The sequence below is a fragment of the Medicago truncatula genome, chromosome 5 (assembly GCF_003473485.1).
Source record: "Medicago truncatula cultivar Jemalong A17 chromosome 5, MtrunA17r5.0-ANR, whole genome shotgun sequence".
Classification (NCBI taxonomy): domain Eukaryota; kingdom Viridiplantae; phylum Streptophyta; class Magnoliopsida; order Fabales; family Fabaceae; genus Medicago; species Medicago truncatula.
Window position 1 is genome coordinate 44,679,575 of NC_053046.1, and position 24,640 is coordinate 44,704,214.

Here is a 24,640-nt window from a genome sequence, read left to right on the forward strand (position 1 = left end):
GAACAGGAAATAGAACACAATGAGGACTGAATAATACCACATAATTGAAGGATCGGGAGAGGGGGCGGGGGGTGTTCTGTTGAGATCCTCAAAAGCATACATTTTGATGATATTCTCAATCTCATTAAGTTACTTGTAGCTTAGTTGCACTTTTCTTTGCAATGCTTGCTTTTGTCCATACTTTCACTAATGTTTAAACTTTAAATGGTCCTTTGCAACACTTGTATGATTAATTTAGCATTAGACCTTAACAAGGCAGCCTCATGGTTTTTGTCGTTGCTGTCTCAACCTGCTTTTCACCTCGTCCCGACAATGCTAATTGTCATAAAGTTTTTACTTACCAAATGTTGATAAACTTAAATAGCCACAAAGTACAGTAGAAACTCTATAAATTAATAATGTCGGGACCGGAGAAATTTATTAATTTAGAGAGTTATTAATTTATCTATAAATTAATAATTATTAATTTAAAGAGTTTTTAAGTAATTATACTGTACATACCAAACAAAAAGGCAAATTAGTCTATGTCTCTTAGAATTACGTTGCACCAAATCTTGGGACTCAATGTAAATTAATAAATATTGTATTCATATCCATTGGAAATATGACTTTTGACTTTTGAAGTGTATAGTAAATGTAAACAAGTGGAATGTTCAATATATTCTTAAGCAAGTTTGGCATATATAAATTACATGAATGTGTTAAAAGTATTCAAACCATATCTCACTCACGAGATGGCTTCTCATCTAAAAGGTGTTGCAAAATCAACTATGTCAGATCAAATACGTAAGGAGTTGTGCGAGTACAAGAGAGATAATCCTGCAAGCACACAAAAAGACTTGCAGAGATGGCTTGAGGGAAAATTTCAGTTGAAAGTTAGTCAAGGAACAATATCAAACACACTTAAGCGGTCAAATGACTATCTCTCTGCTGAAATAGAAAAGGGAAGAGCGGAGATCAAAAGACACAAACCAGCAAAATATCCTGACATGGAGAAAGTTGTTTATGAGTGGTTTCTACAGCATCAAGAACGTGTGAATATCACAGGAGAATTAATTTTGCAGAAGGCAAGAGATACAATGAAACTCTTGTACCCTCATGATGATTCAGATTTTAACTTCTCTACAGGATGGCTTGGGAAATTCAAGCACCGACATGGCATAAAGTCATTTCGTCGTTTTGGCGAGAGTGGGTCTGTTGATGTGCAAGACATGGAGCAGAAATTGGTATCGATTCGAGAGAAAATTGATCAGTTCCCTATGAAAGATGTTTTCAATATGGATGAAACTGGGTTGTTTTATAGGCTACAAGCTGATCATTCACTGGCAACAAAACAACTTGAAGGAAAAAAACAAGATAAAGAAAGGCTGACAGTAGTTATTTGTTGCAATGAAGATGGCTCTGAAAAAATCCCTCTATGGATTATTGGGAAATATGCAAAGCCTCGTTGCTTCAAGAATGTCAATATGAATAGCTTGGATTGTCAGTATCGAGCTAACAAAAAAGCATGGATGACTAGTGTGCTTTTTGATGAATATGTTCGTTCATTTGACCAAATGATGCATGGTAGAAGAGTTCTACTTGTGGTGGATACTTGTCCAGCACATTCAAGAAATATTGAAGGGCTAAGAAACGTTGAGTTGTTCTTCTTGCCACCCAACATGACATCAAAGATCCAACCTTGCGATGCTGGGATAATAAGAGCTTTCAAGATGCATTACCGTAGAAGGTTTTACCGCAAAATATTGGAAGGTTATGAGGTGGGACAATCTGATCCAGGGAAGATAAATGTCCTTGATGCTATCAATTTGGCAATCCCAGCTTGGACGATAGATGTTCGAAAAGAAACAATAGCGAATTGCTTCCGACACTGTAAAATTCGTTCAGCTAGTGACGTTGTAGGAAATTTGGATGAATCCACTTTTGATGAAGAAACTCAAGACCTCCAGACTATGATCAATCAATGTGGCTATCGTAATAAGATGGATATCGACAATCTAATGAACTACCCAGGTGAAAATGAAGCATGTTCGGAGGTTCAGAGTTTAGAAGATATTGTGCGTACTATCATTGAGAACAATGCAGAGGATGACGACGAAGATGATACGGTGTCTTTGAAGCCTGTTACGCGAAAGGAAGCACTTATGGCGTCGAACACTCTTCACAACTTTATGATACAATACAAAAATACAACACCTTAGCTATTGGATGCAATAAGAAAAGTTAGAGATGAGCTCCAAACAGACTTGAACTTTAAAGGAAAACAAACAACTATTGAATCATATTTCAACAAAGTGTAATATATTTTTTTTCAGTTTCTATGAATTATTAATTTATGATTTTCTTGGGACCGAAAATTATAAAGGGATCTCCCAAAAAATTATTATCTTATTATTTTATCGAATTATTCAATTTTTTACACTGGCCCAAGTCGGGACCGGACAAATTTATTATTTTAGAGAGTTTATTAATTTACCGAGTATTAATTTAAAGAGTTTCTACTGTATATCATGAATTGGAGATGGATTAGAAAAACTTGTCAGATTCATGTGACTTTTACAAACATGCACATGATTTAGAGTTGAGCCCATTTAGTGGGATAAGATTTAGTTGTTGTTATGCATGATAAGGAGGTTTATTCCCAACTGTGTTTGAAAGGATATTTATCTGTTGAAAATTGGTTTGGTGTCCACAATATGCTTCACTTGTTTTTCGCTGTATTATATAGATCTTGTAAAATAAATAATATGTATATAATCTTGCATATGCAGTGATCATGGTGGTGACAAATTTGTGTTTTCTGAGTAGTTTTTTATGACCCTAATTAGGGAACCTTGGACATAAATGATGATATTGATTCAGTTTGGGGATTCAATGCCAGTAGCATCACTAAGGAAGTATGCAAGTTCTCGCCTGCGCAAAATCCTTCCTACTTTTGAAGGACGCATATTTCTATATTTCTCCTGCTTTATTCTAACTTGATGTTGATGTTAGTGTAATATTTTGGAAAGAGGGGGCTGTTTTCTCCTGCTTTATTCTAACTTGATGTTGACTTGATGTTGATGTTAGTGTAATATTTTGGAAAGAGAGGGCTGTTTTTGATTTTGTGGAAGTCGAGGAAGTAGAAATTTGGGGCCTAACTCATCCTCACAAAACCGGCTTGTAAGGTGAGGATTGTCTCCTCTTTATACAAAACCGGCTTGTAAGGTGAAGATTGTCTCCTCTTTATAAACTCTTCTCAAGAGTCTTATCTATCCGATGTGGGACTTGGGTTTTTCCCAATACACCCCCCTCACGCCCAGCACTCTTTGGGCTTGGTGCGTGAATAGGTTTAGGCGGCCCTTGAATTCAACAAGCTCTGATACCATGTTGAAATTGGGGGCCTAACTCATCCTTACAAAACCGGCTTGGAAGGTGAGTATTGTCTTCTCTTTATAAACTCTTCTCAAGAGTCTTGTCTATCCGATGTGGGACTTGGGTTTTTCCCAATAGAGGAACGATAGGATTTTCAATAACGACGTTGGCTATGTGGCGGATTTGGCAGAGGAAGTGAAGGTTCTATTGTGGAGGTGGTTTTTGACTAGAATTCACATCCGTCCGTGCTTATTCTACAAATGGTCATGGAATCCAAGGGACTGTTTGCTGCGGTAGTTGTTTGTGTGGTTGGGTGTTATGGTCGCTGTTGTTTGCCTTCAGCAGTAGGGTTGGTGATGACAGTCTGTCATTTCACATTTTTAGAGTCTTTTTATGATATTTTTGAGTTCACAAACAAGCTTAAGCAGCAAGAAAAGCAAGAAAAATAGAAGATTTTGAAGAAAGCAAAATCGTGTCACGATTGTTGAAAACGTGTCACGATTAGGAGCACAGGATGAGGTTCATTTGGCATTGGTTAAAACGTATCACGATGTCTATTTCGTAACACGATTTTAGGGACATGTGGCACAAGGAAAGAAATGAAATGAAAGAGAATAATGTCACAACATGGAAGGTGCAAAAAGAAGAAACAAATGAGCTTGATGTTATCACAGGTCACTGTACTAAAAAAAGAGGAAATGTGTGGCTTGAGCAAAAAGAAAAAAAGAAACGTATGCTGATTGGAATTGAGAAACTAGGTTACAAGAAGGTTATAAAAGCAAGAGGCATCACGTAACAAGGATACGACTGCTGGTACAGGAACACGTTTTTGGTGCTAACGGTTTTGGAGACCAAAAACAACACGCAGCACGAGAGAGAGGAAGGCACGTGAAACAACATCAACAGTAGCTATTGAAAAGAAACTGCGGAGTAAAGCCGGCAACGACGGAACTCTATCGGTTTATTTTCTTTATTTTCTTTACTATGTTGTTTATGTATTTAACCATGTCTAGCTAATTTCCTTGGATTAGATCTGAAATGATTCTGTGTAACCTAATTGAAACATGTTGTTGTGAAACTCTATTTATTGTGAATGACAATATAGTTTTTATTCAATTCAATTGTTATTAATGCTTTTTATATCCTGATCAAATATAAATATGATTTAGTGAGAACGAATGACTACTGACCATAGCTTTCGACTTAGACCTAATTGAATTGTTCTAATAAACATGGTTAGTCTAGGAATGGATAATCGTTTGTTAGTGATATTAGGTTAACGTGCATAAAATCTTCAAAGATTATTAAACCACCTAAGGAATTAGGGGGTCTAGTTTGAGAAGAGGGTTCTAACTCAAGGGATTGATTAGAACTATTTTGTTAACTATCGTGGAACTAGAAAATCATTCATAAAAATAGATGCAATATACCGATTAGGGGAACATAGATGATTCGAAAGACCTGATCTCATCTCTCTCTTATTCTTTTCCAAAACTATCTTTATTTTCTATTTATTTAATTTTATGCAATCAAAACTACTGTCTAGGGCAAACAAAATAATTTATACATCCTAAATATTTACTTTATTGCTAAATTGAGATTAACACGGTCCTTGTGGGAACGATATTTTTACTACTTCGATAGTATTTAGTACATTTGCTAAAAATTCTATCAGTTGACTATGTAAATTATTAAAATTCAGGGACTAAATAGATATTTCGCAAAATTCAGGGATGAACTTGGCTGATTTTTGAAAATTTAAGTACGAATTTGATTTATTAATCCATTATTAATATTCTAAAACTAATCCTCAAATTGAAGATTACTATGGTTTCAGATTGTTACATTTTTGTGTAACCAAAAAAAGATTGTTACATTTTTGTCAAAAAAAAAAAAGAAGCTAGATACAAATTAACCTACACAACAAAAAGATTAAATTTAAAAATATAATAACTAAGATAACAAATCATACAATTTTGATAGGTTTCCCAAAAAGGGCTCTTAAATAATGTTTGAAAAAAAGCAAAAAAACTGTTCGAGACAACAGTGCGTCAGATGGTTGGGATGATACACATGTAGAGGAGTTAGTCAAAGCATTACATAGGAGTAAATAGTCAATTACCTCCCTGAAATTGTAACTTTCGTCAAAAACCCCTTGAAATTTTGCAAAACGTCAAAACCCCCCTGAAATTGTCAAGCGTCTGTCAATTACCCCCTCCGTTAATATAGTCAATTACCCCCTATGATGTGGCATGACTTTTCTGACCATGTGTAAGTGCCACGCGGCAGTTAACGGCCACATCAACATGTTGGATGGAGGAAATTAACGGAGGGGGGTAATTGACAGACGCTTGACAATTTCAGGGGGATTTTTGATGTTTTGCAAAATTCAGGGGGGGTTTTGACGAAAGTTACAATTTCAGGGGGGTAATTGACCATTTACTCCATTAGATAGCTATAAGCAAAATGCTGGACTGATGCTTACTATAAATAGGTCACCCGTTCGGTTTTATCTATAGCTCATACGTACACTCGTACTCTATTTAGGCACAGCACATTTGATTCTTAGATGGTATTGTGTGTGTATTTCTGGCAGTATGTCTGTGTTGGTGAAATAGAGTCCCACTCGCTCACTCCTGACACTGACATCTAATTTCTTATACTGTAATGTGGAAGCATTTCCATTCAAGTTTTTAGGCATTCCAATTGGTGCTAATTGTTTAAGAGAAATAACTTGGCGGCCAATGATAAATTCCTTGAGGAAAGGGATTTTTTTTTTTTTTTTTTTTATTGTTATGAGGTAGTGTTGCTCTCATAAACTGTGTTGTCGAGTCTGCCATTGTATTTGTGAAGGAGATGTTTTGATTCAAATGAAATTTATGGAATGCGGGCAATGTTGTGACAATGTGTTAAGTGGGACAATGTGTTCCTTCTAAAGAAATTAGGTGGCTTAGGCATAAATAATCTTTAGCTATTTAATGTCTCTCTAGTCTCTATTATCAAAATGGAAATGGAGATGTGTTGACTTAATATTTTTGTTAAAAAAAATAGTTATCTATATGAAGATATGATTTGTAGTTTTTGATTTTAAAATTAATTTTTTTTACACATAAGTTAATAGTTGAAATCAACCATATCAGAATGTAGCTTAAACACGTCAAATTTTCAAGCACTCACGCAATACCTTATTTTACCTTTTATCTTTTTCATCATATCAAATCATTATCCACTAACTTATTACCTAAATAACGATATTTATACAATTATTTTATGATAATTTTTGTGACCATCTTTTTCGCTTATTTTATTGATAAAAACTATAGAAATAAAAAAAGAAGGAGAGAACCTCTTCCTCTCTCTCTTCTCTCATTTTCAAACCTCAGTCGTCACCCCTCTCTTTTTCTTCTTTTTAGAGGGGTGATTTAGGGTCAATTTTGATCCAAAAATCACCTCTCCGAATTGTTTTTCCTTCTATTCTAATTGAATAAGTGATTTCACATATTTTTTGTTTTCTTTCGTTTGTTTTTGTGATTTTTTCGCCTGTTTGTTTTGATTTCCTGTCTTTGTACGGTGTGTTTTTGATTTTCCGTTTTAGTGCGGTGTTTATTTGATTCAGGTTGAAAGACTAACTTTGAGCAAGTGCATATCCAATCAATGACAATGACTTTGACATCGTCAATGTTGCAGATCCGGATATATATATATATATATATATATATATATATATATATATATATATATATATTCATATTTGTAGGCATATGTACTTTGCCGTTTTATGTTATTAACACGGATGTTGTGAGTTTGTTCACAGATTCTTGCCTTTTGTTTTTAGTTTATGTCGATGTATCAATTGAATGGATGAATATAATTTATTTTTGTAAAATAAAAAGAAAAAAAAGAAAGAAAGAATGAGAGAGTTGTACATTACATTCATCACATCAGTCTACCAAACATGTGAAAGAACAAAGAAGAGGGTGTTACTGAAAATTGAATGAAATTGAGAAACATGTCAATTTGTCAGAGCTGGTGGCTATGTCGTCCTCTCACCAAATCACTTTTCTCCCCCCAAACTCAAAGGTTTTGGTGCCATTCATTACCACTTTCTACCAAAGGTACCCCATTTTTGAATTTCTGGGTACTCAACCAAATGGGTCATTTAGTTTTCTTCTCTAACATAATTGTTTAAATTGTTTTGTGACAATAAAAATAAAGTTAAAATATTGAAGCACAAAGTGGAACCTCTTGGTATCAGCTTAGATAACTCCTGTTTGCCTGGGAACTACCATAACCTCTTTTGTCCAAAGGTATCCTCTTTTCTTCCACAAAACTAGAATCAGTCTTTTCAATTTATTTGATTTTGTTTCTCACTTTTGTTTGTTTTTTATATGCTAGTGTAAAGGTGGACAGTTAATGGAGAGAAGTTTGTCTTTTCACATTATCACTGATGGGTAAGTAAGTATCTTCAACTTGTTTGTTTTGAGGTTTTGGTGTCATTGGTATGGACTATGGAGTAAACAACCATTTGGATCCTTGAATATGTCGGACGTTTTCATCATTGTAGTCATTGAATGTACCAAAATTACAAAAATATCCCAAGTGTATCTTTTGCTTGTCATTTTGATCCTCAAATGTGTCTTCTGTTAGTTAGTTTGGTGCTTGAGTGTGTTTTCCAATTGTCAGCGTGGTCTATAAAATTACTTATCCATGGATGTTTTTGAAAGTTTGATACATTCAAGGAAACTTCCTCACCCATTTAAGAACCAAAATGACCATTTACTCTTTTTATATGTGTCTTCTTGCATTTGTGTGTTGTAGTGAATTTGCAATCTGGAGGTGTTTCAGACCTATATGTGGTTGGGCTGGTCAGGTAAACATAAAATGTCTATGAATTTGCGCCTCTTCTCAAACATAGAACTTCATTAAGGATGAATTACATTTCCTTGATTACGTGGTTATAGGTTTCTGCAGATGACAAGGAACTGGACAATAAACCTGATGAGGAGAGCTTAGGGTTGGAACCACTTGGTCCTAAGGTATTCAAATTATTTTATTCAGTTTCAGAAGGTAGAGTAACTGCCAATTTTTCAGAATGAGGTAGCTCCCTCTTTTTGTCATAAATTATCATTATTCCAGAAATCTTATTTAGGTCTTTTATATTGATTATGATTACTATTGATTATTCTCGAAGTACAAGGTAAGCACTCTTGTGAGTTATGAGTATTGAGTGGTAATGCTTTATTAGTTGCATTTTATCTAAAGTAAACATAGGGTTTGACTGTCATGTGCTATGCTTTTGAGTTTTGACATTATTCCTCAAATTGTTAATGAAAATTATCAAAATAATAGAGGTTTCACTTAAAATTTTGAAATATGGTTCTGGATTATCTACCCCTCCTTATGTTCAAGGGTCAAATTCATTATACTATTTTTTTCTTGTAGAACTAATATCTTAATTGTAAAAATACATTGCAGTAGTAGTGTGGTCAATGGTTGATAAATATGGTATGTTCAAGTGGGTACCAAGGAAGTTAAGGCTACCATCTTAAATGAATATAATTGTACGGCCTTATCAGAACCACTTCTGTTTTTGGCTGTCCATGTTGTGTTAATACATTGCCACTTTCAGGCGCTAGTCATATTATTTGCTTACTTTTTTCCTTTTCCCTATTTTAGCTTGTTGCTTATTTTAAGGAAAGATTGATATCAGAGAAAACCTTAAGCAGAAATTCTGTAAGGCAACTCTCGGACGAAAAGGTATTTTCAATGGTGTTCTTGTAAGACCTCCGATATCTTGTTTTATGATTGTAAGACCAAATACTCTGAAATTGATATTTACTTGATTTTAGATATGCATTACAAAAGACAAAATGCTAATCCCTGTTTTTACTCGTACTAGAATCTTGATGAATACATGGCAATAGGTAGACCAATCCTAAGGCTTTGTTTGCGAGTTTGGAGGGGAAGAAAGGGGAGGGTTTTGGAAAAAAGGGAAAGAACTAGTGGAAGAAATAGAACACGATGGGAGGAGAGGGTTTTGTGGGTTAATTTTTTATTTATAATACAAAATCCCCCTTATTTGAAGGAACTAAACAAATGTATTGGTATAGGGTTTTGGGGGATTTTGGAGGGTTTATATGATTTTTTCAAATCCAATATATGATGTTATAATATTCTTAAAATTAAAAATATATCATCATTCTCCAAAAAATTGCTCTTTCAAAAAATATGAAAGATTTTTCTATTTTTTTTTATATATTTTCCACCCCCAAAGTCCTTTGTTTGCGAGTTTGGAGGGGAGGGGATGAGAGGGTTTTGGGGGTTGGGAAATATGGGGGGAAATAGAGAAATCTTTCACATTTTTTTTAGAGAATGATAAATAATGATTATGATTACTATATTTTTTATTTTAAAAATATTATAACAACATAAATTAAATTTGAAGAATTCATATAAACCCTCCTCCAATACAATTTTTAAGTTCCCCAAATGAGCAGAGTTTTGTATTATTAAGAAAAATTAACCCCCAAAGCCCTCCTCTCCCATTTTCCTTTATTTCTTTCACTTGCTGATTCTTTTTTCCAAAGCCTCCCTCCCTTCCCCTTGCAAACAAAGCCTAAGTGTTCACCTCATATACTTTTAAAATGTTCTAAGACACAATATGGATTTTAGGGACAATTTTTCTTACTTGATATTTCCTTAAATTGCTAGAAAAATAGACTCCCAATGTCTAATTGCTGTGGGGGCGTTTGTTTTAGATTTTTTAAGGAAAAAAAAATCACTTTTGTCATTTTTAAGTGACAATTGCGTTTTTAACTTGATATTTTCCAAAATCGTCAGGATTAGCTTTTCCCAAAATCTATTTTTTTAGAAAAATCATTTTTTATCAAAAAAATCTATTTTGACTCTAAGATAAAAATCTATTAGGATTAATTAGCTTTTCCCAAATTCTATTTTTTTTTTCAAAAACAAAGGGTTAACACATGAACTAGTTAAAATTCCTTTTTTTAAAAAGTGATTATTTTTGGGTAGTAAACAGACACAAATAGCTTCATATTTTTTTTTAAAATCTCTTAAAAATAACAGAAAATCTATTTTTTTTAAAGCTAAAACAAACACACCCTGTATCTTGTTTGTAGTACTCGAACAACGTCAACATAATATGTTATCATGAATCATTTCTAAAGATAGATTAGTTAACTCAAATTCTCTCTTGATGGTTTGATTAATAGTTCTCCTTGGTTTTCCTCTATCTCTTACTATTGGAATATTTTATATTCTATCTACCCTCCTTACTAGTGTTTTTTTATAAATCTTTTCTATATATGTTTAAACTACCTAAGATGAGATTTGACCATCTTTTATACGTTAGGAGTTATCCTTACTTTTTTATAATGATATCATTCCTAATCATATCCTGTAAGTGTATGCCAATGCTATTCATCATGAAGATTGCGTTTTTAACTTGATATTTTTTGTAAATATTTTGTGTGTGGTTTAGTTCTTGGAAACCTAACTAGTTAGTTCTTAACTTCAATCTGTATTGCTAAATTTATGCAGAATGTTATTGCTTTTACCTATAAACAAAATGGGTTGATTGTTGGTTGCAAGTACAGAACAATGGAGAAAAGATTTTGGCAGGTAACGTTTCCAGTTCAAACCACACTTGCATGTTAAAATTTGTTCTTTAGACTTGAGTTATCTCGTATAATATGATTGTCATTCAAATAGTATTAGCGTATAATTTCATAACCAGTTAGGCAGGTGGTTCCTTTATTGTGTGGCATTAATGTACAAATTTACCTAATGAACATAATTTATTTAAGATCACAAAAAAAACGATTAATTGAAAAAAATTAATAATAATGTGTACAATGAGTATTCATCAAAAGATGTATTACAAAATGATGACTATACGTTAGAGACGGAAAATAATTTTTTTGGAGGATTAATGTGGTTACAGCCTGATATTTGAAGGACCAATTAGAGGGTTTACTCCAAGCATATACATTTTCATATGAAATAAAATTGATACTTAATACCTTGATTTTTGTTCAAATGCTAAAATTTTTTGGTGTCCAGGGAAAAGTTATAGACAAGGTACTTTATGGACTTGACGACATTAGTCATGCAACTGAAATCATCATTGTAAATTCCCTAAGCCTATTTTCTCATCCCTATCTTCTTTTGTTGGAAATCTACGAATGAAGAAAACTTCAAAAAGGGAATTGAAGATGTTTTTATAGTTTGATAATGATAATAGGTTGAGGGGGAAATTGATAAGCTTTCACTTGAAGAGGCTGGATATCAAAATTGTGTTAGTGTTCCAGATGGTGCACCTGGAAAGGTATCTTCAAAAGATCCGCCACCAATAGAAAAGGTTTGTGTTATTATTGGAGTTTGTTTCATTTTGCTCCCAATAGCACCGACACTTCTAAGGGAATGTGTCCGGTGTCCGACACCGACACATGATTACGTTCAATCAATTCGCTTTTAAAATATATATCAGTGTCAACGTTTCCGTGTAAGTGTTATGTCTGGTGTCCGTATCTGTGTCAATGCTTCATAGATTTCACTTTTAAGGCCAAGAAAATATTTAGTGTGATCCCTTAATGATGCAAACATCAGTAATACTACTTCATCTTCATACTCTATTTGTATTTCTGCATCCTCATCTAAAATACATGTTTCAACCAATTGTTTTATCTCTTCAATCTATTAATGTGTGCATGCTTGTTTTTATGAAGTCAGGACACTGCATATCAATACCTGTGGAACAGCAAAGATTACTTGGATAAGGTACATGTATTTGATGCCTTCCCTTTCAATTAGATATTTCTAGATCAGAAGGGACAACTTAGTAATTTGGTTTCCTTTCTCCCATTCTCTTAGGTGGTTCGCATTATCCTGGCTACTGATAATGATCCACCAGGTCAAGCTTTAGCTGAAGAGCTAGCACGGCGCCTTGGGCGAGAAAGGTCATTCATTCTGTCATCTATTTTTCATGTTCATAGTAAGGAAGCACTCAATATAAACATTGAACTTTAGAATTTGATGTGCACATAGTATGTTGCATGGGTAGCTTGCGCACAAAATTTGCAGCTTGGTGATCAATACCCAACAATTAATTGCACCTACCTGGATTCCCTGCAGTAATAATACCACCATGCAGTTACTCGTAACAATCAATCTCTGCAATCGATTTATGATCGGGCGACTTTGATTACACATTCGCTAAAGCAATTTTAAATCATCTCAACCAGTGATTTAAATCGGATGGTTGAGATCAGTAAATTTGTCACGCAGTTACTGCCGAGAATCTATTTCCCTCAACTACTTAACGCACTGTGTTTGAATTGCATGCTTGCATTGCATTCTCTTGAAATATCTGGCCATATAGGGAAAATATGTCCATATCCAACTAAATAAATGAAGACACATCCTGAATCCGGCGCTCATAATGGACCTAAGAAAGATGAACCCGGCTTATTTTCTTTCTTTATTTTTGTTAATGTCAGGTGTTGGCAAGTACGCTGGCCAAAGAAAGATGAACTCAGCTTCTTCAAAGATGCAAATGAGGTATAACTCAGGATTTTCTATCTTGTCCATATTTGATTCCTTTTGGGGCTTCTAAGAAAATTAACTTTTCATGGCTCAATTAATGATTTATCATGCTTGCATTTTTTGTTTTGAAGTGTCAAGTTCTTCATACATATAATCATTCAATTGTGGCTAATGGGCCTAGGTTCTCAAATACATGGGAGCTAATGCTTTGAAGAGAATAGTTGAAAAAGCAGAGCCATATACTTGTGCACACTAGGTAATTCCATGATTTTTATCTAAGAATATGAAGATGGATGTAGGTATGAACAATTGTAACTCTTGGATATTATTGACTCAAATCTTTTATAATATTTAGTCAAATGTAAGGTTTTTAATAGCAGTCGTGGTAACTGTCCCATTGTGATCCTTAATTTTGTAGAGAATCGCAGTGAAATGTGGTTGTTGCAACTTTAATCGACGGTCTCCATGCCATAGCTGAAACACGATGCTAAATAGCTGATAGAAAACGTGACACATGCGTGAAGACATGTGTCAACAAATGCTCAAAAACCCTTAGATGACACATGCCTTCACACACGTCACATTTTTTTTTTTTTTTTTTTTTATTTTTTTTTTTTTATAAATTTGATTGTGAACAAGGTATCCTACAAGGATCAACAAAGTTAACCACCAACACAATAGGTTTGATTGTGCAAGAACAAGTTTGGATCATAATCTCGTTATCTGAAACAAAAAACATGGAATTCCAGACTTTCGTATGAAACTTGGGCAACTGTGGTATGGAGGATGCGTTGTTACCACCTTGGCTAGAAGAAGTTTCAGAAATATTCTCAAACTTCATGAACTGTGCAACTTGAGCAGCAGCCAAGTGTACGTAGCAGATTGGAGCAACTGCATAAAAGTTTTTTTACTAATTAGATCCTATTATTCAATTATAAATACGTAGGCTCAACTATCTTTTTGGCCCTTTAACTTTGATAGCTGTTATCATACAACAAATGTTTTTATAAGATACTCTACATAATTTACTTGAATAGATTTCATTGAATATTAGAATGACAGAGACATAAAAGCAATACAATCCAAATGTACGCTTACACATAAGATAGAGAGTGCACAAGCTCCTGTAAATCATCTGGAGAAAAGCCAATTTCATCCAAAAGAACGTGATAATGTGTTGGTCTGCTTGTACCCTAGGAATAGATTTTGATTGATAATTAAGATAAGCACAAGGTTTGCTATAGAATTTCATGAAAGAATGCAAGCAAAAAGGGTTCAGAATTATACATCCACACAAATAACCATAACACAATGGCTAACAAAGATTGAAATTTGAAGTGTTCTAGGTAACCGATAAGTTCAGAAATTAATGAATGAAATTACTAATTGCTTTTTTTCTGAAGGAGAAATTACTAATTGCTTAATAACATTGATTAAACAAAGAAATGTGTAATAATAATTATAGAGGGATAAAATTGGGAAAATAGTACAAAATTTTATTGATATCACAAAACAACATATAATTTGGACAAATTGTTTTTCCTAAAATGGCATATAAAGAAGGACGGAGGCGGTGGTTAAACTTTTGAATTAGTTCATTGATTAAGGAAGTGGTCGATACATCTTTTTGCAAATTTGTATCTTTTCAAAGTGAAGGATACTCTACAATTTTTTTGATGATTTTTTGAGGTCTTAAAGTATTATTCGTTGATGTTGAGTTTTGAGATTTCGAGTATTATTTATAGAGATGGGATAAGAAAGTATGATTACAAATCTTCTCTATTTTCATCTTATTGAACCACAAATTTAATATTAGGTTTTAATATTTTATTACAATATTAATATAAATGTATTTTGATAAAAATAATAAAATATGTTGAATTATTAAATTTTGTTGTCAATTTATAATTGAAAAATGTGAAAAAGAGTTTAAATTATAAAATGGGAAGAAAGTAGATTAAATTAGAAGAGGGCGAAGGTAGGTAGCAATAACAGAATGCTAAAAATAGAAGATGAAATGAAAGGGAAGGTTTGACGAAAAGAGAGAGACAGAAGTGGTGTGCGTAGCTAGCTAGCTGGTCAGCACTGACTTGGTTACGATGTTTCTCGGTAGGAACCATATTAACAATCAATACCAAAATATTAATTAATTAATAAATAAAATATATATCCAATCCAACCCAATATTAATAATAATAATAATAATAATAATATTTTGTTTTGTTCCTTCCCCTCAGCTAGTTGCTAAGTTTGCGGAGATCTGTCGGAGCTACCGGAGAAGAAAACAATTCACACAATAATCCTCCTTCTTCTTCTTCTTCTTCTTCTTCTTCTGTTTCTGGTATGTATTATCATTGTTAATTATTTAATTAATGAATTATGTTTGAAATTGAAATTGAATTTTTTGATTTGATTTGATTTAGAAAGAGAAATCTGATCTGATCTGATCTTATAATCGATGAGAGATTGATGGGCAATACATGTCGTGGATCTTTAAAAGGTAAATATATTCAAGAAGGCTATACCCAGCCTGTTGACCATTCTTCAAAGCGAACAATCATCTCTGACAACAACAACAACAACAACAACAACGACTCTAATTCAGATCATCATAATCATCATCGCAACAACAACAAACCACTCAATCCCCCACCACCACCTTCCTTCAACTTTAAGAACGACGCCATGCGCCGCGGCCCTGATAATCAGACTTATTATGTCTTAGGTCATAAGACTCCCAACATTCGTGATCTCTACACTCTTGGCCGCAAGCTTGGTCAAGGTCAATTTGGCACCACTTTCTTAGCCATCGATAATTCCACCTCCATTGAATATGCTTGCAAATCCATCTCTAAGAGGAAGCTCATTTCCAAGGAGGATGTTGAGGATGTTCGCAGAGAAATTCAGATTATGCATCATTTGGCTGGTCACAAGAACATTGTTACCATCAAGGGTGCCTATGAGGATGCTCTCTATGTCCATATTGTCATGGAGCTTTGTTCTGGTGGCGAGCTCTTCGATCGTATCATCCAGAGAGGTCATTATACCGAGAGGAAGGCTGCTGAGTTGACCAGAATTATTGTTGGTGTTGTCGAGGCCTGTCATTCCCTTGGTGTTATGCATAGAGATCTCAAGCCTGAAAACTTTTTGTTGGTTAACAAAGATGACGATTTCTCTCTTAAAGCTATTGACTTTGGCCTCTCTGTTTTCTTCAAACCAGGTATTGTTACCTACCTCTCTCCACTCCTCCTTACTTTTATTTTATTACCACAATTGTATTGTATGTCGTAATAAATACACACTTTTTTTTTGTAATATTTTTCAATTGAATGCTTCCAAATGTACCAGATTCTTACTCATGATTTTTTACAGTCCAAAATATCATTCCATACTAACTACTGTTTATTTATATCTTCATTGAATCCTCTCTGCCTTAGGTCAAGTTTTCACCGATGTAGTTGGCAGCCCATACTATGTTGCTCCTGAGGTTCTCCTCAAGCATTATGGGCCTGAAGCAGATGTGTGGACGGCGGGTGTCATACTTTATATATTGCTCAGTGGTGTGCCACCGTTTTGGGCAGGTATATGTCCCTTTGTGCAAACACTCTTTTGATATTTTGTCAAACATCTGTGCCATTACTGAAAGTTTTGTCTGTTTTGGATCTCAGAGACCCAGCAGGGTATATTCGATGCAGTGTTGAAGGGACATATAGATTTTGACTCAGAGCCATGGCCTCTAATATCTGATAGTGGAAAAGATCTTATTAGAAAGATGCTGTGTTCTCGGCCTTCAGATCGGTTAACCGCTCATGAAGTTTTATGTATGCTTGTCCTTTTCTCTACTACGCTTGCCATATAAACAAGGACAATCCCTATATGAATAGAATAAAAGACATTACTTTTGTGCTTCTTCAGGTCATCCATGGATATGTGAAAATGGAGTTGCCCCTGACAGATCATTGGACCCTGCTGTTCTTTCTCGTCTCAAACAGTTTTCTGCAATGAATAAGCTAAAGAAGATGGCTTTACGGGTAAATAAAGCTAATGAATGCATGCATATTAATTTGTGGATGAACGCGGATCATATCTTGTTATGAAAAGGATAATGCATTTTTGTATATGATATATGAACTGCCGTTGTTGCCTTTGTGGCAATATACTATCATGCACTTCTTGATTGCCAAACTAACTTACCTTATTGTATACTTTCAATTGTATTCAAATTATTTCCATATTCATAATTTATGAACGGCCATTGTTTTTTTGTATGATTGAAACAGAGTAAATTTAGCTATAATTGTTTGTCATGGTTGCTTGTTATGGTGTTTTCTTAGGTAATTGCTGAAAGTCTTTCCGAGGAAGAAATTGCTGGTTTGAGAGAAATGTTCCAGACTATGGATACTGATAACAGTGGTGCAATCACTTTTGATGAACTCAAAGCTGGTCTAAGAAGATATGGGTCTACCCTTAAGGATATAGAAATACGCGACCTTATGGAAGCGGTAAGATGTTAGTGACTTAGTTCTGTTAAAAATATATTTTTCTGTATTTGGTGTTTGTACTTCCATTCTTTCTAGAAATTATATTTTAATTGTTATATATTTTCTCTGTGAGTTTCTATTGTTTTCTTTGTCACTCACTATGCTGCATGATATTCGGCAATCTTCATTACACATCAAGTACATAATTCAGCGGGTCATATCTGAGTCAGGTTTTTTTAAAATTAGGATGGTTTTCTTTTCAAGGCCCAAGTCTTGTATGAGTGTTAAGTCATCAGTTTATGCTCATGATGTTGTGTATGTCAGGTTTAGCTAGTCTAACTGGGCGCACTTATAAAGGGTGTGTTTGATAACCACTGATGATAACATATCAACATTTTGAATGTTATTAATATTGTTAAGAATCCCATATTAATTTTCTCTTTTGACGCCTTGCATCATAGGAGAGTGGATATATTTCGTAAAATTAAAAAGCTTAATGCAGAAAATGATCGGATGTGTTTCCTGATATATACACAAGTAGTTATGCTTGGTGAATACAATAAATGATATGGTTTTGAGATAGGTAGATAGCACATAATGGTTGACTTAGTCTATTATACTTCTCTTGAATGTCTTATTTTCTTCATTTTATTTTATATTTGGACATAGGGAGAGTTTCTTTGTTCATAGTGGTATTTAATATCTTTTATTCTCCTTTTTTTATTTATTATGCTAGTAAAAGAATATTTGTAGTTGAGACATGGGAGTGGTATATGGATATTTGTACCGTGATTTTTAAGATTTACTATTGAAAACACTTGGCTTTCGTTCAAGTTGGAGAGAATTGGGATCTTCACCATAGCAGAAATTTGAGTGATGAAGAGCCAAATGTGTTTCTACGCCATCTTCTTTTACTTGAGTCTGTTCAATTTTGAACAAGTGTCCATAGAGGACTCTTAAACCTGGATTCTTCTGCATCAATCTCTTATAAATGCTTCTCTTCCTTTATTACCCTATGGAGATATGCTAGGCTATACTTTGCTTGAATTGATCAGTTCTGCATTGGCTGGTAATCTGTCATTTTGATAGTGGAGTTGACATTGGACATTGGTGAACCATGTCTAAATGTGATATAGAAAAACAGGGACTAACTAGTCATCCTTTACATAGACTCAACTTTTCTTTCTGAACCGCAACTTATATTCATGTTAAATAAATTCTGATTGTTTTCCATTCAGCTGAAATGTTTGAGCTGTTTCAGGCTGATGTGGACAACAGTGGAACTATAGATTATGGGGAGTTCATTGCTGCAACCGTTCATCTCAACAAACTGGAGCGTGAGGAACATCTTGTTGCAGCATTCCAGTATTTTGACAAGGACGGAAGTGGTTATATTACAGTTGATGAACTTCAACAAGCTTGTACAGAACATAACATGACTGATGTTTTTCTTGAAGATATTATCAAGGAAGTTGATCAAGATAACGTAAGTCATTTACACTTGTGCCATGCATTGACATAGGAAACCCCAGTAGGCTGTTAAAAGACCTTACAGTTTATATATATATATATATATATATATATATATATATTTGTGCGTGTGTGTGTGTGCACCCTCGGGTCACTATTATAAGCAAAATTTCACTTTTTAGATTCAATCATTAAATGATGTATGTGGTCACATACATCATTTAATGAATGAATCTAAAAAGTGAAATTTTGCTTATAATAGTGACCAGAGGGTGTATGTGTGTGTGTGTCCTCCTGGAAAGACTGAGTTTAAGTACAAAAACTGGAGTTTCATTTTTAAAGCTTTTAGCTTATAAGAATTTGTTATCTAACATCTCAGTACAGCAAGAGGCTTAAATCCTTTTAACTACGGATTAATAAAAAATATCATATCTAATTTGTTTAAGTACCCATTAAAATAACTGTAGTTGAAACTTTTTTGCATACCAAGGGAAGCTTGTATTTATCTTTTTGAAATGAATGTGCAGTATCCAAGATATATTATAATAGTTAATATTCATCATAAAAATTATTTAGTTTCTTAAAATATTTGGTTTATACTCAAAGCAACAAGGATAAATTAATTGTTTGAGTATGTTGTAATGGGGCTATGTTGTGATAGTTTAAAACGTCTAAAAATTTATGGCGATAAATAGTTCTAATGATTGCTGTTATTATTGCCAAAATCAATCGGCTTTTATTATTGACTGACCTTGCAAATATAACTTTATCTTCATGGATATGCTAATTAAATTAACTTTAGGCATATGGTACCCTCCTCCCTCCAAAAAACTGCGCTGCAGAACAAGTTTGTTATTTTAATTACTGCAAGAATGGCAAACCTCGAATTGAAATGTGAATTAGGAAAATTTCACGAGATTTTATAATGTTATGCTTTAATAGTGAGGGTTGGTGCTGAAAAGGGTCGGCTACGTGGTAGTGTGTTATTCACACATGGCTGTGTATAAGAAGCAGAAACAGCCGACACTTCAAATAAATATGTAGTTATACTAATGATCATCGTAATGATTTCCTGATGGTTAATAATTCTAACGAGTAATGAAAATGGAATTCTAGCAACATACTCTTTCAAACATACTTTCTATTATTGAGTGAGTTTCATGTGAATTCCATTAGATAAGCTTGAACCACTCTCTGAATTGTGATACATACATATAGTGAGACCCACATGAAATTACTAAAGAATAGAGAATGCATTAAAATGTATGTGTGAAGAGTATACTATTATCAGTTTTCGTTCCTAAATTACTGATAAGTACTTGCACATCAAATTCACCGTACTTTTAGATTTTTAACTAGGTATGAATGTTAAGCAACCACCTATATCAAGGAAGTATTGTCAGAGGTGGGAATTAGAGGTTGTTGAGAGTTGTCTGTGATGGAATTTTCCTCAACATGCACACCTGGCAGTTAGGGGCAAGAAACAGATTTGGCCAGTGAGAAAAAATTAAAAGAGAAAAGAGGAAAGGTAGGAAAACTGCGAGTGAGGTTTGTGAAGGAAGTAGTGATAGATGTACTTTGAGAGAATATATTTTCAATAACTTTTACTGAACACTATATACACATATTGTGTTATTTCTTTATCAAAATAATATCACGTATTTATTTATATAAAAAAAGTCTGAAAACAACTATCCCACAACTAATCTGTAAAAAACAACCATAAAAGAGTTAGAAACATGTATATCTGCTATATTTACTTTTAGAGTCATCTTTGATACTACCAATGGCAAATACAACCACTAAAAGAGTTTTCTCTACTATGAATATCGTCAAGAATTGGATGTGAATTCATGAGAGATAAATGGTTGAATGATTGTATAGTTACTTTTATTGAGAGAGATTTTTTATAATGTTGAAAATGAGAAAAACACTGAATGTTTCTTGAAAATGAAAAATCCTATGAAGAGAACAATTTATGATATGTATATTTTTTTTTTTGGTGAGCAAAAGGGAGTTATCCCCATTATATGTATATTTATGCTTCCAAAAATGAAATGTTATATAAATATATATAGTTGATGCTACATATTTATCGGTATTGCATCCCCTACTTTTTTTTTTTTTTTGATAAATATTGCCTCCTCCACTACTTAAAATTTGTGGATCCTCCACTAGAAGGGAGGTAGCAAGCCCCTCGATATGCTTGCAGTGTCTCTACATATTATTATTTTTTCCCTAGAGTTCTATTATCTGTTCTTGTATGAATTTCCATTTATGAGTGATGTCTTGGTATGAGAAGTGAATAAGGGATTTTTAGCTGGTTTTTCCCTTCAATAGTGTTGTTTCTTCAGGTTCCTACCACCTAGGGACGATAGATGTTGACAATATGAAATATGTATAGTATGCACTATGCAGTTAGGACCTATGCTTGATCTATCTATTAGATGTTTTATGATCAAAGACATTATACTAGTGAAAAGTAATTAATTGAGCAAAACAATATCACACCTTAAGTAAACTATAAATATCAAATGCCTGAACTCTAATGATTTGACAAGTATGTTTATATTTTGAGTTCCTTCCCCTTTATGCAATTATGCTTCATGGTTTTGGTTATGTTTTTTGTTTTAGGATGGAAGGATTGATTATGGTGAATTTGTTGCCATGATGCAAAAAGGCAATGTTGGGATTGGTAGGAGGACTATGCGCAACAGTCTGAATTTGAGCATGAGGGACGCACCAAGTGCTCATTAGCTTTTAATTGTGCTCATTATATGCAGGTACTTCTCTGTCTTTGGAAAAAAAAAAAAAAAGATCTTTGTGCAATATGATATAATTTTCCCTGCTGTATTTACTTTTGAATTTTTAAGAAGTGATTCGTGAACCTAATAACCAGAAATGATTTCGTGAAGCTCAGTTATTGGTTCATGACATTTTGAGTCTGATACGGATGTCCTACCTACTTAATATGGGACTCATTTCCTGATGACGGAAATTATTTATGATGATTTCGGATAAAATAGAGTAGTTGGCAGAATACTGGCATACATTTGGAGGCGTATCGAGCTTAGTTTAGTGGCAAAGAACTTCTTGCTGTTTATATATGGTAGAATCATTTATTTAGAAAAGACGCGTGATTTAGCTTGGGGTGGGAGACGGGGAGTGGAGCCCCAATTGAGTCTCATTTTAGGAAATAAAAGACCTTCTAATCATAAATGCTCTTTCTGGTTGTCATGGACGTTACAGAACCAGTTTCTGGCTGTTGAATGATAACTCACTCAATGTAAGCAGTAATTTCTACAATGTTAACTTTGGATGATTGCTTATTTATATGCTGGGAGTTTTTCGTAACATGCATGAGCCCTTGTCTATGTGTTACTCTTCTGATGTTAACATGGCTTGTGCTGTATTATTGAGTCTGAAATGTCATTTTGGCAGGTTGTATGCAGCAAAGCCAGAAAGAGCAAAATAAAGCATAAATCTTTACCAATGATTGTTTTTAATCCTGTTGGAGGATGTCATCGCATGGAGAAAACTGGGGATTGTGGATGCTCCTGCACGAGTACGCATCAAGTGTGACATTTATGTGTTGTATGACTGCAAAATTTGTTTGTGTCTGTGTCTGTGTCTGTGTAAACTAATTCTTGCAGCTATTTTGAGTTGGTCTGTTATTTATCTGTGTTTTCATATAGGGGCATCCTGTTTATAGTTGAAGTAGAAGGATTTTGATTATTCAATTTCTGATTTTTCGCATGTAAAGTTTCACACACAAGATATTATGTATTGGCTAAACTGAGAAGCGTATTTCGATTCTGTAGGTGCACATGAATTGTGTTAAAGTGACAATGAAGAATTTTATATCCCCAATAGTTTTTTTTTTTTTTGGCATCAAATTCATCCTTCTAATAATACTATCATTTTGTAATAATTTAATAAATAAAAATAATTATGTCCGAAGTTATAATCATGTGCATTTTTTTATTGTGTGTGAATTTTTAATAACTATGTCCGAGGTTATTATCCTTCTAATAATGTTTTTTTTAATAGCTAATGTTATTCTGTTTATCTAATAAAAAATATTAATATGATGATTATATTATGTTTTTTTTATACATACAATTATATTATGCTTTTACCTCCAAGGCTCCGAGCCTCAACCAAAGACAGAAAAATGATTTTATGACTCATTATTGTTCAAGTCTTTGAGGAATAATATATATATATATATATATATATATATATATATATATATATAGATAGAGTTAGGATCCGTTGACACCAGGTGTCAACAGATTCGTTAACACCAAATTTCATCCATTAAATTGGTTTAATCTAATGGCTATTATTATTCACTTAAAAGTGCACGGTGACATCAAATTTATTTTACACACCTTAATACACTGGTTCTTCACCAATCTCTTTCTACACTTCCGTAATTGACCACACAGAAAGTCTGTTGCAAATGTAATTGAAGCGTTTTCGATTTCACCAAAACCATGAAATTGGTTTTATATATTCATATATAGTGAATTTGATATCTTACTCTTGCCATCAATTTTATGTTGTAAAATTCAATTTGATATCTCAAAGATGAACACAAGGGCATGAACAAATAAGTTTTTGTCATGAACTTAAAGATTTGTACGACAGGCATGGTTATTTTATTTTTCAAAGAAAGGGTATAACCTTTGTCCAGGAACATTCCTCGGCACAACCACAATGTAAATGCTTTTGTTGAAATTTCACTTTTAGTAATTGATTATCTCATTCTCTCTTCAATTAGCTTCTCCATGTGACTTAGAATGCAAATTGATATTAAAGGGGGAAAGAGACGATCACAATTCCTATAAGAATTTGTTGGAATAGAAGTGAAATTTCATACGTAATCACCAACAATGATGAAAGAAAGACCAACAACACCTAAGTGCGCAGGGGGAGTCCACTCTAGCTATCATGTAGATGAATTGTTAGCCCTTCGATTAAAAATTTAGACGGTCAGAATTTAGTGTCAACGGATCCTAACTCATATATATATATATATATATATATATATATATATATATATATATATATATATATGGCATATCAAGTGAGAGGATGAGAGGACTCATTAATAGCCATTAGATCAAATTGAACGGATCTGATTAAAAGCTTCATATAAAATTGATTGCACATGATTATTTTCCCTTCTCCTTCCTCCTTCTCAAGTTTTCACCTTTCTTCTCTCTCTTGCTCCATCACAACAACAATGGACTTTATATCCCTTGTTTCTTCAACTTCATAACAACAACAACGGAATTTTAATCAAATCTACACCACAATTCGAAGCCCATTCATAGTTTGGTTTTCTCAACTAAAGACCCGTTTTTATCTTCTTCCATTCCAGATCGAGCCATGAATTTTTCAATCAAGTTGAAACCCATTTACAGTTTTGGTTATCTTAGTTAAAGACAGGCCCGGCCTTGAGGGAGTGCAAGGTGCTCAATCAAGCCGGACCTCCAAAAGCTATGGGCCTCAGAAAAAATTAAATCTAATACCCACCTCCACTTAAATAAAAAATATATATGTTACTTCTTTACACGTTTGAGTTTTTTCTAGACTTTAGTTCTCCTATCTGGACATAAATCTGGTACTATCAAACCACCCCCAATTTGTATAATCACTTAATCAGTCAATTTGAAAAGCTATTTCATGGAAAGAATCACAACAATCATTTCTTTTTCATATAAACCATTCGTTTTTCCCTTTCCCACAACGGATAAGTGACA

The 24,640-nt window shown here is 33.6% G+C and overlaps 3 protein-coding genes across 7 annotated transcripts; all 3 read left to right on the forward strand.

Moving 5' to 3' along the window:
- Window positions 1-668: 668 nt before the first annotated feature.
- LOC112421695 (CENP-B homolog protein 2-like) lies at window positions 669-3,162 on the forward strand. The gene has a single exon (XM_024783175.2). It carries the CDS (start codon window positions 693-695, stop codon window positions 2,199-2,201), a length of 1,509 nt encoding a protein of 502 aa, XP_024638943.1. The 5' UTR covers window positions 669-692; the 3' UTR covers window positions 2,202-3,162.
- A 4,095-nt stretch (window positions 3,163-7,257) lies between these two features.
- LOC11418712 (primase homolog protein) lies at window positions 7,258-13,371 on the forward strand. 3 transcript variants are annotated; one of them, XM_039834782.1, is made up of 13 exons: window positions 7,259-7,469; window positions 7,570-7,661; window positions 7,750-7,805; window positions 8,173-8,224; window positions 8,316-8,390; window positions 9,031-9,111; window positions 10,915-10,995; window positions 11,437-11,502; window positions 11,618-11,734; window positions 12,106-12,153; window positions 12,247-12,332; window positions 12,873-12,933; window positions 13,050-13,371. In XM_039834782.1, exons 1-13 carry the CDS (start codon window positions 7,349-7,351, stop codon window positions 13,128-13,130), a joined length of 1,017 nt encoding a protein of 338 aa, XP_039690716.1. In that variant the 5' UTR covers window positions 7,259-7,348; the 3' UTR covers window positions 13,131-13,371. The 3 variants fall into 3 exon arrangements, with proteins under 3 accessions (XP_039690718.1, XP_039690716.1, XP_039690717.1); XM_039834783.1 differs by having other exon boundaries at window positions 13,100-13,371; XM_039834784.1 differs by lacking the exon at window positions 11,437-11,502 and having other exon boundaries at window positions 7,258-7,469.
- A 1,502-nt stretch (window positions 13,372-14,873) lies between these two features.
- LOC11418713 (calcium-dependent protein kinase 26) lies at window positions 14,874-22,829 on the forward strand. 3 transcript variants are annotated; one of them, XM_003618077.4, is made up of 10 exons: window positions 14,874-15,027; window positions 15,156-15,259; window positions 15,342-16,138; window positions 16,356-16,499; window positions 16,587-16,739; window positions 16,834-16,949; window positions 17,253-17,420; window positions 18,661-18,885; window positions 21,504-21,652; window positions 22,311-22,563. In XM_003618077.4, the coding sequence occupies exons 3-9, from the start codon at window positions 15,388-15,390 to the stop codon at window positions 21,624-21,626; spliced, it is 1,680 nt and encodes a 559-aa protein (XP_003618125.1). In that variant the 5' UTR covers window positions 14,874-15,027; window positions 15,156-15,259; window positions 15,342-15,387; the 3' UTR covers window positions 21,627-21,652; window positions 22,311-22,563. The 3 variants fall into 3 exon arrangements, 1 of the variants encoding a protein (XP_003618125.1); XR_005646188.1 differs by lacking the exons at window positions 14,874-15,027; window positions 15,156-15,259 and adding an exon at window positions 21,865-22,155 and having other exon boundaries at window positions 15,388-16,138; window positions 22,311-22,829; XR_005646189.1 differs by lacking the exons at window positions 14,874-15,027; window positions 15,156-15,259 and adding an exon at window positions 21,896-22,155 and having other exon boundaries at window positions 15,388-16,138; window positions 22,311-22,829.
- Window positions 22,830-24,640: the final 1,811 nt, after the last annotated feature.